Below are 15,542 nucleotides of genomic sequence, written 5' to 3'. Positions count from 1 at the left end.
ATCAAATTATCATATGCCTTTAATCAGTTGGTGTGAGGAGCAACACTAATAGTTTTACAGCAGAGAGTAATCACACCGTGTTTCGACTGAAATTTATCAGTAGAATTCACCAGATATGTTTATCTATTAGGTTGTCCCAAAAGTTTCTTCCATAACTTGCGTTCGGTTATTTTGTCTGGCACTGTTCATATAAATAGACAACCTAATTTCTTAGATACTAATATTGTAACAGTAATAGAGCAAAATGAATCGTACGCAATTCAATAATGTAACATTAGACATAAAATATTGTGTATGTATTACTTACTACTGAAATGGAAGAAACTTTTAGGACAACCTAATAAAATTAACGCCACAAATGGAATGAAATTGCTGATGATAGGGATCACAAGAGATCCTCTTACGAGCCTCGATCGTTGCAGGAGTTTTATCTGCATTCCTGCGTTAATCGAGCAATACTGATACTTTTGATGCAAGGAGTGATCTCACCGTGTTTCGACTGAGATTTATTAGTAGAATTCACTAGCTATGTTTATCTCAAATTAAAGCCACGAATAAACATAGCAATGTGTTGACAAGCGGATGGTTATGTGGCATTAGGTGAAGTTGTTAATGATAGTGATCACAAGAGTTCCTCCTACGAGCCTTGATCGTTGCAAGAATTTTGTCTGGATTTCCAGCGATAATCAAGGCTCCGCCGTACACGGATTTTCAATCGCAACGCGCCAATGGTTAATCGCCATACGAATCAGGGGTAACACCCCGCAACGAGCGTCTCCGTTTCCTGTGTCTCCGCCATCCCCCAATCCCCTTCTAGTCTGTCTGTCGCTGTATCGCCGATGATGTGTCTCATTGGATTCGTCTAGGCACGGAACCCCGTCTGTTATCGATCACGAGAACGCTTCGGTATCCGAAGCGAAATAGCTTCCCCGACGCTCGGTGTACGATTGATCGACGACACCTGTGCGCCAATTACCACTCGTGAGCTTTGATCCAACGGTAATTCGGTTAAATCGGCGCGCCTCTCTCTCGGCTCCTGCCGATCGGCTCGTCCTTGTCTACGATTCGTGCAAGAAAGAACAGAATTTCGCGGCTATTGTGGAAATCGAGCTGCATAAGAGCGATCACTCTCATCGACGAAATGGGAAACGTTCTGAACGGATCAGAATGGTCAGGCCGAATAGAATTGATTCTCTGTTAACTTTTGGAGAGGAGATAGATATGCTTCTGTGTTAGTTTTGAGGAAATTTAATTACACAGGTGTTTCATTTACAACTTGATAGACAGTCTTCATTTTACACATAAATCTTTATGATTGGGTGTATGGAATCGAAATGTGTCAGTTTTGGAAAAGAAACTTAGCTAAAGAAGACCATGATTAATGAAACAAATCGCAAAGCAACACTGTGTTCTTCAATTTTATTTAATTATCGAGTTATCCTTGCCATCGTTTGTTGTTTTCCACGAGAAGAAAGAAATACGTCGATAACGTGAAAATTCTGAATATTTCTTTGCATGAATTTAAATCGAGACCGAGTAAAACCGAGGCAGGATTCGAAACGAAAACTGCAATTTCGAGTGGTACGATATAAATATACACGGGGTTCGAATAACGAAGGGGTCGGATTGATCGTGCAGTGTCGGTTCCCATGAGTTTCTGGAGCGAGCAGCGACAATTTCGGAGCAAGCTGCAGGATACTGCTGGAATTTGTGCTCTCAAAATAATTGGGAACGAAGGCTCACTTAATTCGCTTCGTATTGCAGGTACTTCGTCAATCTCTCGCGACAGTGACGGAATTATCTTGACTGTCGTAAACAGAAAATCAATTCCTCAGTACGAGTCTACGGATCCGAATGAGGGTAATTTCAACTCTGTTCCAAGACTTCCAACTGGGATCTAACAGCGTGGAAAACTTTCGGATAATTTCCTAACACGCCCGAGTGCCCGTATGTTGATACAGAAACTGATACAGTTCGATTAAATTATCAAGCAAACTCGTAGCCTTGTTGATTGCTTCTTATTTAGATCTTTACTAGCTGTCGAAGTAAGTTTGACGAAAAACGATTCTTTTTAACTTGAATATGGGTTTGTAAACAAATTCATTTTGATAAATGATCTGCTGTACAGAGGCTGTCCTGAGTATTATCCACATTTATAATATCACTTATTTTGATATCGACGGAATTTTATGAAAATTAGAATCTTCAATACCTCTGTGATATTAGAATTGAATTTTTATACAAATAAAATTTTCTTTTGCTTTTTCATGTATAATTTATTGATGTGTCTGTTAGACTTTCCATAGTATTACCAAGATCAAATATTAATCTCTGTCTGAATACAGCAACAAGGTTGCGTTATTATCATCGAGTTTTCCATTACAAGCCCGAGTCCTAACAGTTTTGACTCGTAAAGCGATCCGACATCCGATACGCGGGTGAATTATCGGTTCGTGCATCAATTGTGGAGAGATTACCGTGCTGTCTCGCACAATATCGCGAATACGCGACTAACGGTCTGTATCTTAAGGGGAGATCGATCGCGGAGGACGCGAGGCGTCGATTAATTAGACGCAGTCGGCTTGTTTCGAGTTCTGCCGATCCCGGCCGATCGCTGTTAGCGAGGCTCGAAAACCAGTCGAAAAACGAGCTATCCTGGCAATAAATGGGTATGAAATTACACGTAATTGCCCGTGCCTCCCGCCCTCCGCGCTATATTGCCCTTGTCACGCGATCGAAATTACTCCCCCTAACAAAGCACTTTTACCTGCGGCGTTCCAGAGCGCCGCGACGCCGTTACCTCTATCCCGACCGCTTTAATTCCGCCGTACCTTTCAATGAGAACATTTTCCTCCCTATTAGTTCTCTGTTCCTCTACTGTTATTTACATTTGTTGCGCGAACTTGTTACATTTTGCTCGTTTTTCTCGCGTGTATCACGAATTTTATATTAATTGTTCACGAAACGCAGTTATCGCTTTATATTCAAGCCTGTTTGCTCTAGGATGACTCGCGCAATTTTAATAAAGCACGAAGCTTGTTTTTTCGGCGAAACCGTGGTGAAATAGAAGTGGTATCGACTAGAAATATTTTTTCTGCATTATTACTTCATCTTGCGCTGTTTTATATATACTTGTTGCGTGGTCATCTATTTATTATATGTATATATAGCGATATTTGGTATTCTTACGAGGCTTTTTACACGCTAAATCTAATATAGCCATTTCAAGATTATCAATTTTTGGCGAGTTGAACAATTACGAGTTTAGTATGTCAATTAGATGCGACTGTAATTCTAGTCTCTTGTCACGAGAGAATCAATGTACAGTGATAACATAATGTGTCCAGGATCCGCAAGGAGTATTGTCAATACACTTGTGTAATCCCTTCTGTTAACTGAGGTTCTCTAATTACGACTGATGGATTGTTCGTTGAACACGGTAATGGTACGTTCATGACTATCATCCTTTTCGAATTATCCTCCTCATGGAAATGCAATCTTTAAGTCACCTCGAGGACATGTTGACTTCTTCCCAAAGTTTCAGCGCGAAATCCGACACGTTCTCGAAGATGCAATCTTCGAGAAATTCAAATACACTCGATCGTCCCTGCACGAATCGATTCTCGTCAAGACGCTCGATCGATCGTCCCGATTCGTCGTGACGCCATAAGTACTCGAGTTACGCTCGTATACGTTAAGACCGCGCGTGATTAATTAGAAGCGTGTTCGGGCGCGGTTAGCGTCGCTCCAGCCGGAAAATCAGAAAGGATAATTGTGCGAATTACGAAGGAATTGATGCAATTACGGCGCTGAGCCTCGGCTGGCATTATCGCTGCGTTAAGGAAAGTTATTCGTTCGCCGCGCGGCTCATTATGCAGCGAGGAATTAATGAAATTTGAAAGTGCATTAATCTTCGCGTACAAGGTAAGATTGATCGCGGCACACTTAACGCTTCTCTGCGGTTCTTTGCCTTTTTTTTCCCCCTCGATTCTCCTATCGCGACCGATTTATCTTGGCAACGTGTCGCTTCGAATTACAACTTCGACAGGGAAATTTTCTGGACATTTGGACGATCCTCTTCTCGATCAAAGACCGGTAGCAGGCTTATCTATGTAGATAAAATTTCGTTTCAAGACTGGAAAATTTAATTCGTAAAAAAATTTAGTAGAAAAGAAATGTTGCAATTTAAATGATAGACTGAAACTAAATACGTGTTAGTCTCAAGTATTTTGTTTAAATTAAATATCCCTTATACCAGAGAGTAATAACTAAATTTGTATACTGGAGTAAACGAATATTAAAAATATTGTTTAATCTTTACGCTGATTGTCCATCGACTTTGAGGCCTAACAATACATTCTTAACCTTTGGTAGTCTCAAACAAGCCCAAACGTGACCAAACTTTGCAGAATAATTTATACAAATTTTCATTTTTCCCATCTTAATTTAAACGAATGGAAAATCCATCTCACCATCCAATCGATTAAACGTCGCCAATAAACGACCAAACCCTGGTCTTATTCGTCGTCTGTTATTCGGATAAAATTGGGCCCATCTCCTTCCTCGATAAAGCGATCCAATTGGGACGCAAGAGCGTCGAGGCGCGTTCGACGTCGGCGTCGACTATCGCGAAACGATCGACTCTCTCGAGGAGGCCGTGGCGCGTTACGGGGGCGATTGATATCTTCTCTAATTGAAAATTTTAACGATCGTTCCCCCGTGCACGTCCGGAGGATCGAATCGCGTGCCCGAACGGGATTCGTTTTATTAAACTTGCAGTGGGGGAATTAAAACGGGCGACAGCGAGCAAAATGTCGATTATATGAAAATGCGAGCAAAACGGCGCCGTTTAATGGCTTTTCCCTTCATAGCGATTCTTTTTCGTCGTGTTTATGCTTGTATGGAACGAACAATCAAGTTACGCAACGCGATCGCTCCGGGGATGATTATCGATCATACCACGGACACTCGATTCGCGTATGAAGATGATGGAGGAGTGCTACGAGCCAGGAATGGGTATAATTTATGTAAATTTCGCGCAATTACCCGCAGTTATTATTATGGTATCTTCCGACTGCTCCATTTATTATTATCGAGTCAAATTATTCGACATTTTTATCGTTCGCGTTTTGTACTATTTTTATTCTTGCCTCCTTAATTTAAATCGTGCTTGGAGATCGATGATACGCGTACTATAATAATTTACCGAAGAGGTAACGCTTCCCAGAAGTAATTAAATATATCTCGTGTATCAGGTTAGAGCACGGTTTCGAGTTAATTTTGTATACACAAACACGAACGCCTAACATTGCAACTATCCAGTTTTGAACTCCAACTTCAGAATTTAACGATCACCGCAAACATGCTTTACTTCTGGAACAATTTGCTAAAATAGTAACGTACTAGGATTACGGAATCAGTCGTATTATATTCACCAAGGCAGAGAACTTAAATTGCAAGGTCTAATTATTTTTCTCGGTGTCGAGCGCGCTAAAAATTCTCGATCGCGAAAGGAAACATTTCTGAAATGTTAATCATGGCAGTTAATCGAAAAATAATTTCATTGCGATGCGCGCACTGTGCAGGGAAATGTAATTACGCGATAACGAAACCGAGAACCGTTGGACCATGCACGGACAAAAAAAAAGCTCCACGGGCGTTTCGCGTTTAATGACTTCATGAATTCCCCCGATGACTGGGACGCGCGCGGAAGGTTTTCGACAGGAATAACAGATCCGTTTTAAACTTACGAAAGTAGCCGCGCCGGTAATAGCGGCGGTACACGAGGAAGGAGAAGACAAGGCGGAGGAGAAGACGAAGAAGAGGACGAAAAAGAGGCTGTAGAAGAAAGTAGATGGGGCAGGCGCGATCCATTAGTAGACACGTCAATTCAGCTCTTAAGAAGCGACTGACTTAAAGCCGCTTCCATCTATCTCTTTTTTTCGCCCCATTCCAGTTCATCCCTCTCCTTCTTTCCATCGTACTTATTAGCGGAGGCCGACCTTGCTCTTTTACCTTTTCTTCTTTCTCGCGTACGGTATCATAATTAATGATAATTCGATTAGCGGGACAAGACTGGGCCCCGGCTAAGCAGCCGACCGTTTCCTTTTCGTACGCACCGACCAATTTTATTCGCGTTTTTGTTTCACCATCGCTTCTCGATTTCTCCTGTCAATTTCCTGCACGTGATTGCGAGTATTTTTTCCATCGTTCGAGAGCGTAAAGGGGTAAGTGGATTGGTTGTTCGCCAAGCTATCGCGAGCTTGGTTTCTCATGTTTCTAATATAATAGACACTGGAGTCATTTGGAGGGAAAAGTTAGTCTAGTTATAAATATAGCATAATAAATGTTTGTTTTGTTTTACATTTTTCTTCAAGTCGTAAACAAACAATCCCATTAGTTTTACGACGAATATACAAATTGTATTATACGGATAAGAAATAATTCTTCAAGTCTAATCACCTTATCCTGAATCTAAAAATAATTTTACTGCAAATTCTCTACCGGAAGACGGCGATTTTCGATCAGAACACCGACAGCGAACATCTCGTGCGAAATTGTTTCTTTTTTTCTCCACAAGTACCACGTACGATCGCTAATCGATCTTCATTAATTATTTCCCGACACGTCGCTCCAGGCAGTTCTGATTTCTATTTCGTCGTCGTTCTTGCGGCTCTCTTCCGTTCTCATCCAGACTAACGACGACTCGATCGGTTACTTAGTTGTCTGCGGAAGCGCACCAATGCCGAATAATGAATACTCTATAAGTTCTACTATCTCGATGCATTAATCGTCCCGAGAGCAAGAAGGGAGGATCCCGAAGCGAGGCACCAAATAAATCAGAAAGTCGCCGATGACGACTCTCTCTCGTCCGCGCGCAAAGTTGATCCGTCCCGATCTCGGAGCCGATAAAATCAATCGGGGCCAGGGGTGGACAGTGACAAACGGTTAAGTGCATTATGCAAAAACGCTCGGTTATCGATCACCGACACTGGTCGCAAGCAACGAGATTACACGAGGCTTAATACCGCAAACAGAGGATCACGCGGACGGGGCTTGAAGAATTGCGCTATTCCGTGGCCGAACAAGAAGAACACAAGATCTTTTCTTGAAATAATGGGGCGAATCATTGGGAATACTCTGGACCATTCGAAAAATCCAACCGAAGTCTGAAATAAAACTGATAGCGAGATGGAAGTTGAAGAATTTCACTTTTCAATTTTGAATTTAGCAAAATTAAAAATTTTATTCCCCTTTATGGATTATATGTATTTGTATACTAGAAGTATGAATTTTATGGGCATGTAGTTTCACCGCAATTAAATTTTAAGTAGCTATGAATAGCTTATGTCTTCTACCTGTTAGAACGCTGAGGGAGTTACCTCATGTCTCGGGCAATAAAAATTGATTTCTCTTTGCGGTAGCTCCAAGTGCAGGTCATTAAAAGTACACCTAAAAATTAGTGAGAAAAAGTTCAGACCATACGAACCTATTTGATATTCTAATTTGAGCAGAGTATAGCATTCGTGCTAAACAAGAATACTGTTTCAGCACTACTTCCATAAAAGTACCTACACCTGTGTGCAAAAATTCCTATAGCTTGGCAAAATATACACAATATCAATCCCAAAACTAAACATCGGTATTTTCTGTAGTTATTCCGCAAAAAATTCTCAAGACCAACCCCCTAATTGTCACCAACAACGCAAACATTATCAAACGCCCAATATCATCAGTTCCCATTCGCTAAAATTCCCCCAAAAATGGCCTAGTTTCACGACTACATCCAGACTAGAACAACCCCGTCGATGGGACGTAGGACCGAGGCGTCGAGCCGCTCTAATTCCCATCGTCGAAATGGTCGGCGATTCGCGCGGTGAACCGCCCCTTCTCGTCGCTCCACTCGATCCACGAGCCCTCTCCTGCCGGTAATTTTTTCCAACTCGACGTTGGCTTCGGGAAAAACGAGACCGGAGCACGCCTGTACGAAATTGTTTTGTCGATTTCGACCCTTCCAGGTGAAAGTGTTGCGTCGATGGCGGCGCGGCCGCGTGCCGACCCGATACGGCCAAGAGTGACATTACAAACGACAGTCGGTGGCCAGGAACCGTTTTCGCTGCTACGAAAACGACAACCGAGGCCGGACGACAACCGGTGCGCTCCCTGAAAATTGGAATTATCGGATATACGTTTCGACGAGCCGATACACGAGCCAGAGGTTCGCGTTTCACTTCGCCTCCGGACGACTAATTAGCGCCCGCGCACGGTAGCGTGCCACCAGGAACCAGATCGTCGCGATACTAACGATTTTTCAATTATACGCTAACGTCGCCCGTTGCGAACACTGCTGGCACAGGCTGCTGTTGTTCGAAAGCGAGAAAGAAGGAGAAACGACCGGGGGTCGGAGAGGGTTTGTCGAAACGTCAACAAGTAGCTAATGAGGAATTAATGTAGCATTGATTTCCTGGATGTTCGTGTCTGTCGCGAAATCTTCTCTGACTGGATGGTCTGCAGCGTTGGAGAGGGAAATATTTAGTCTAGGTGGCTTGGTCGATGCTCGATTAACCGTGGAGAATATTAAGAGATTTTTTATAGGAATCTGTTTACTGTGGAGGTCAGTTAGTTTTAAAACACCTACAATGGGTCCTAAAGCTTCCATTCGGGATAATTTAATTAATGTACACATATCTACAAAGGTACAGCGTATTAGTGTCTATATAGATTAATGTCTATATAGTGTCTATATTAGTGTCTATATAGAAATGGATTGTCAATATAATGACTTTCACATGTTTTAAATAGTAATCCCTTTCCCTTGGAGAACAGGAAACCTTCTGCCTCCAATTATATTCCAAAATATTGTAATTGATCAGTTCATTGTAAGAACTGAAGTCGATATAGACCTTAGAATATATCATACACAATTAATAGGATTACAAGATATTTGTATGTGATAGATTAGTAAAAATCGGATTTCCCCTAAAGTATCCAGCTGACACGTGAACGAAATAGAGTCCTAATAAGAGTGGACATCTGATCTACTCATTAATAATCCGTTACTGTTTCGCGATTTACCAACGTTAACTCGTCCGACATGTTTAATATCGAATAATAGACATGTTCCAATAAGTAGGACATGCTATTATAAACTTCGTATACTTTATCAGAATTTATACAAATTGTAGAAATTTATGTTAGACGTTCTTCGGTATTACATCATAACAAATGCTTGTTATATTAAATATTATTATGATTTTAACACACAACGTTCGTGGCAAGCAATTCATTTAAATTCATTTGCGTTCAAATATAATCTCAACGCGTGCTTCGAATGCATAGTCAACGATCTTTATTCATGCCACGAGATTATCGAGCAAAGTTGCAAGCTAGATTTTATTCGTAGATCTAGCTAATCTAGATCCCCTGTTATCTACGTTAATGATATATGACTCTCTCTCCGGACCTGTACACCCTAGGAGATGCAGAGGAATAGTAACGAAACATCGTCACTTTAATAAGAAGACTAATTTTTGTTCGTTTCGGTTTTCAAGAATCGATTTTCAATGATTAGCATTCGTTACCGCAATACTGCGACTCGTAGACATACAACGCCTTCGCTCGCTCAATTATATCTTCATAAAGAATGATTTATTACTCCCGTGCATTAGCGGCGACTTATCTCGATAAAACGCGACGGGTATTGCGGTTCAAGGAATGGCGGTACAAACGAGCAATAACAAAGTTAACATACACACGAATCGATTAACAGGATGAAAACGCACTTCGGGATAGCCGAGATTCAAATCCAAAGCAATCGTTACCTGATTTCTGATTCCGATTTCTAGCGAGGAGCGCCGAATGCGCTAATGCGTTCCACTAATTAATCTCAGCGGCACGAATCGCGTCAGGAACACATCAAGGTTTTCACAGGCGAAATTATCTCGATCGTCATCTCAATTTGTTCAACCACCGCGTTACTAATTGCATCGACGGAAACAATACTGTCGCGTAATTTATTTGTCCCAGTAATTGCGGGAGATGTATCGAAACAATCGATGTGTATTCTCTAACAACACCGATCGTTCTAAATGTCTGTTCAAAAAATAAACGAACCGCGTTTCTCCCAATCTAAAAATACTCCCAACGCGATACGATATTAGTCCAGCAATTCCGTTCGATTCGCCATAAAATTGCCAGCAGTAACGTCAGAGATCGATACGGGAGCTTGATCAACGTCCACGATTAAATCGAAGTCCCGATTGAGCCTGGGGGATAATAGCGAGCCCGATAATTGGATGAAATGATTGATCGAAGCTGCTTTGTTAATAAGTCTCCGGGGGTAACTCGAGCCGTTTTGGGATTTGGGATCCAGTGTCCTGGATCTATCGCAGGGGTAGCGAGAGAAACGCTCGAGATACGCACGGGTCGTGCGTGCCCGTCGGAAAGAACGCGTCGCGTTCTTTTTACTGCATCGTCCAAGGAAATTGGCTTGCAATCATTCTGAAAACTCCAAATGCTCCAAAGCGACGAGCTGTTATTCGAACAATCGCTTCTTATGCAGAGGATTTATGGGTTGATGTGTTATGGAAGCATGACTAATTGTGCGTAGATTAAAAAGTGGAGGGTAGTCTTGGAAGGGTTGTAAGTGGATGTGGAGTACTAATTAACTCCATGTGTCGAGAGAATTGCTTTGAAGTGGATGGATATTGCCTCGAGAGAAGTGTCTAATCTTTTCATGTTTGTTATACTGGGAGCCATGTGCCAAATAAGAGATTCTTAATTCTGAGAGAAATGATATTTAACCCTTTATTGGAAGAATTCGATTCTACCTTTAGAAACAGAAATACTTTATCTGCAATATGTGTATAATAATTCATTTCTGAGTTGAGTGATACGTGACTGGATCTACAAATATCCAGATGAAGATCATTTTTCTCACGATCCCTTTTAGGGCAGTTGTTTTAATTAGGCCAATGGAACAAAATTAGACAATATCAAATACTCAAAGCTTAATCGATAACACGCTCTTTCGCAGGCCTACCAGCAATAACAAACAGCCTCTACTCATGTGAACATCTCAACCGTCTTATTTTGGCACTATGCTCTTCATCCACCTAATGTAACTACTCCAAAATATTTCAAAACAAAGCAAACTGAGCCAGAAAAATTTGTCCCTCAGAGAAAGCGAGCTAGACAACAAGAAAATGAACGTTACCAGTGTTTTCCTGGGTGTCCCTCGCGGTATCCTCCATTTCTTGGTGACTCCTCTTGTTATTAGCCAGTCCAAGGATCGCGTCGATGCTGTGCCTAGGGGTGCTACTCGTTGGCTTCGGCAGGACGATGTCCTGGCTATTTTGCGAGACCGTGTCGACGAGCTGCTGCGAATCCATCGTCGGAAATCCGAACGTCTGACCTTCGATCAGCTACCCAGACCACCGCTGTCGCCGACGAAAGGATCTACCGAACGATCCTTCGCAAACTCACTTAGTACTCGGTCGGGACGCGAAATGACTGTTCAGGACACGTGTTCTCGATTAGAAAATACATTTTGAAAGATGTCACGCTACCACGCGGCGGGACGTCGGAATATCCTTCAGCGCACTGGACGACGCTCGCTTGGTACGCACCACCACTTGGACGACCGTCCACAAGGCTCGACGAACGGCGGACCTCAATTGCTCAATAAACGATAGTCTCCATGGAAATGCACACGATCACGACGATTGCGTCTCATGACGCGGGACCTTGTGTCTAACAACACTAACCGCCAAAGTCTTCGATCTTCTTCTGCATCGATGACTTTCTCTTGTAACCTGGATGAATCTGGCGTCGACGTATCCTCCGTTCGATATGGTTCTTCGATCTCCAGTCGATCTAGCTTAGAGCGCCAGTAGCCTGTCGGGATCTACCTGGTCGGTGGATCATCGAGCCAACGGGATCGAGGCCTCGCGGTCCACTCGTGTCGACCGGTCCGTGGAGTCACGGTTAGGCCCAGAAAAGGAACTACAAAATCGTCGGGCGGCTAAGGTCGAAGCTGTTGTGCGTGCGTCGTGCCAACGAGGACTAAGTCGGTTGCCCGTTCGACGGGGTGGCCTTTGTTGTAGCTGCACACAACTACTCGGGCCAAGATACTCGGTTGAAAGAGGTGGTCCAGGAGTTGCGCGGGCGAGGCGTGGTCTGGCTCCGCGAATCCGCGATGTAGTTCGTTGAAACGGGAGCCAATCGGGGCGGGGATCGAAGAACATGGCGAAACAGTGGTGCTCAATCGACAGTGGCGACGGTTAACCCTCCCTTGCGGTCTCGTGGTGGGGTTAATTCGCAGGGGTAGAAGAGGTGGACTCTTCGTCGAGCTTCTGTGACACCGCACGCGCACAACTTCAACCCCGTGACCGTGTACGGGATGTTCGAGGCTGTGTCGGCGCCCCAGGGATGGATACACGCAGGGGCTGGCTTGTGCCCCGCGGAGGGGTGGTTCGCCTAAACGGACGCCGCACACATGCAACCCGCGAAAACGAGGAGCTGAGAGCGAGCGCGACCGGTGCGGCTTGATTCTTGCGGCGGATTCTGGCATCCCCTGTAATTGCCAGAAATGAGGTAAAGCTTACCGCTTACGCCAAACCTCTCCTACGCTTCTGGGATGCCACGGTCGTGCACTCGACTTTGCGCGCGCGCGCTACCTACCCGAACGCCGTACGTTATTATGCGTGCACCCGGCCAGCGGCATCCTCCTGACGGCTATTTTTCGAAGATGGTCGTTCATGGTTGGTAAGCTGTTTAACTTGACGAGATGTGCAGGCACGCTGACGCGTTGGTGGTTCATGTCGCATACAGGTTTGACTAAATGAGGGATTACGAAGTAGGGCGACTTCCATAGCGGAGGTGTACCTTAGCGAGATAGAGAATTTATATGAGTATTGAGGAATTGTTTATGTAATAGATGAGGAAGAATCTCGAAATTTGAGGAATCGAAAAATTTTTCTGTTTACCTGCAGCATCCTTGGAATTACTAAATAAACATGGTCAATTTGCCCATCTCAATTGATATGAGCATTGAATAATTGTTTAGGTAACAGACGAGGAGGAATTGCTAAACAAACTTGGACAATTTGCAAAGGTTTCCGTCATTGCTTAGAGCAAAACCGAATATTCGGCCACGAGTCTCACACGTAGTTGTAGCTTAAGGGGCTAAGTAAGATTTTTCAAATAGTGGAGTTAATTTGTGCACTGAACTCCTCATATAATAATGCATGTACAAAATATTTTATGCTGCAATATTTTCAATAGAATTTCTTCAATACATTCGTATTTAAAGAATACTCACGAATTTTTGTAGAATTTAATAGACAATATTAAAGAAGTTAGAGCAAGTTTTGATTAGATTAGAATTGTTCCCATGGCTGCCGAGATACCAGTCCGTACGATGGTTATATGTATTTCGAAGACGATCGTTCACGGTTGTTAAGCTGTTTAACTTGACTGCCACGGTGTTTGCTCCTCGTGCGGGGATGATGACGCTTCAGCGGCGTAATTGCTTCGTTTCAATCCTCTTGCGCTCGTCCGCTGGACTAATTTCGTTGCTCTTTGGCGAAAAAATGGTCGCTTTTAAATTGACCTTTCGCGGGGATACTTTTATGCGGACTAAACGGGCAGCATTTAATTTTTAGTCCTTAAATAGCTTGTCTGTTAGTTTTGTGCGTGGAAACAGCATGTCTGGTGTGCATATGGAATGCTGAAGGCTTAGCAATTACACGCTAAAACAAGCAAACTTATCGTTCAGTAATAAACAGTGTCCAAGATTCTCTCAGTCTTCGAAAAAGGAAAGTGTTGGAAGTTATGCGGGGTGCGACACTAGCGCTGTCTGTGCCATGACACATCAACGTCAACTATTGCTAGGCGTAGCATACTTCAATGAAGTTACAAGATCTACTATCGCATACATGAAAATATTCAAGCATCGCTATTTTTAAAAACATTTAAGAATAAAACACGCTGTATATAAAACTACACTCCATTTTAAATCGATAATTAATAGGTTTCCTCGACGTCGACATACGTAGCAGTAATTGATTTCATTGTAAGTAATGGCAAATGTTTTACTGTTCGTGAATAGCAAAGGTTTAAGACTCGATATGCTTCGAAGAAAAATCAGCCTCCACGGTTTTCGAAATCCCTTGCGCGAACAGGGCTCCCCGTGTTATTTGCAATGTAATTTCCAGAAAGGTCCGCAGCGTTCCGTTCTTTGAGCAACCGATCGAAACCGCGGCGGAACCACAGACACTGCGACCGATTTTTATCTCGATTTCCTTTCACATCGGGGGCACTTTTTTTACCTTTTTCCGGAATTAGCTTCGTGACAAAGAGACAAGAAGTGGACGTTTTTACTCGTCTGGGATGTCGCGTCCGGCTTGGAAATTGTTTCTTTTTCGTTCGCGCACCGAAAACCAGCGCACAAAACAAATCCCCGTTTCCCATTCCGCATTCGATTCCGTCGCGTATCGTCGTTACCATTTGGCGTTTTAGCCCAGGGGGAAGTGTACGCCCACAAAACCGCGACACAAAAGATATCCGCCTGTAGCGAAACAGTAGCTGCTCAAAATCGATCCAACTAAATCGAGGCAAATTATACGTTGCGGGCGAATTCATCGTTCTTCCGTTATAGAAAAAGCCTCCCGCGTGGACCCGGGGACGCGTCTCGATTATAATTGTTCTGCGAAATAGCGCGTCGGAGTTTGTTCCTAAACCCCAGTCAGTTAGGTGTGATTGAACATTTCTGAATGGCCTGCAGCCAATGTCATTTGTCACTGTAATTTAAATGGCGAGTAGAGCACGGTTTTCGTGCACCGTTAATGACTGCGTGTGTACGATTTAAAATGTAGTAACAATGTTCAAATCGAAGTAGAGACTCACGGCTACTCCTGATCAAAATATTACTGATACCTGACGATTCCATTTTTGAGCAGAGATTTGTTCATTTTGGAGATTGAATCATTTGTTTCTGCCAGATAAGAAGAGTTACTCCGAATTATATAAGGTGTTAACTTCACTTCATGGTATTCACTTCATTCGTGATTGATTTGTCGCATGAAAAATAAAAAATAAAAAATCTAGATCCGATACACTATCTAGATACAAACAGCTAAAGTTTGTTAGTGTCATACGTGCTCTATTTCGTATCGCTCTCAGCTGATCATGCGATTGCGCACAACGAACAACACGCACATGTAAAAACTTAAACTATCTATCTCTCGATAATCTTTAAAATATTATCTTGTTTAAGGTTGTGAAACTGCTTGCAAACTTCTTTAAACCCTAAAACGAGACGTCGAAAATTTAACAAATCAATTTAACCCTTGCCAATTCCACTCATATCAACTTCACACCTTCCCATGTCAAAGTTTATCAATGAACAATCACTCACGACCGAATACTAGGGCGCCCGTTTACCACCAGCAAAGTTGTTAAGATGGTTATCTCTCTTCTCCAGGGGGCCCATCTGCGATCGTCTCGTCGACGTGGAATTAAACGACGGGTGCCGCCAAGAA

General features: G+C 43.0%; 1 protein-coding gene across 1 annotated transcript in view; it reads right to left on the bottom strand.

The window, feature by feature from the left end:
• The window catches only part of LOC128890605 (retinal homeobox protein Rx1-like), a 48,933-nt gene extending 37,431 nt beyond the window's left edge, over positions 1-11,502 (bottom strand). The window contains exon 1 of the mRNA XM_054149259.1: positions 11,216-11,502. Within this exon, the coding sequence (XP_054005234.1) occupies positions 11,216-11,390 (175 nt within the window). The 5' untranslated portion in view covers positions 11,391-11,502. The remainder of the gene's footprint in view (positions 1-11,215) is intronic.
• Positions 11,503-15,542: the final 4,040 nt, after the last annotated feature.

This window comes from Hylaeus anthracinus, unplaced genomic scaffold, assembly GCF_026225885.1.
Source record: "Hylaeus anthracinus isolate JK02 unplaced genomic scaffold, UHH_iyHylAnth1.0_haploid 12001, whole genome shotgun sequence".
NCBI lineage: Eukaryota > Metazoa > Arthropoda > Insecta > Hymenoptera > Colletidae > Hylaeus > Hylaeus anthracinus.
This window is presented reverse-complemented; position numbering and strand designations above follow the sequence as displayed.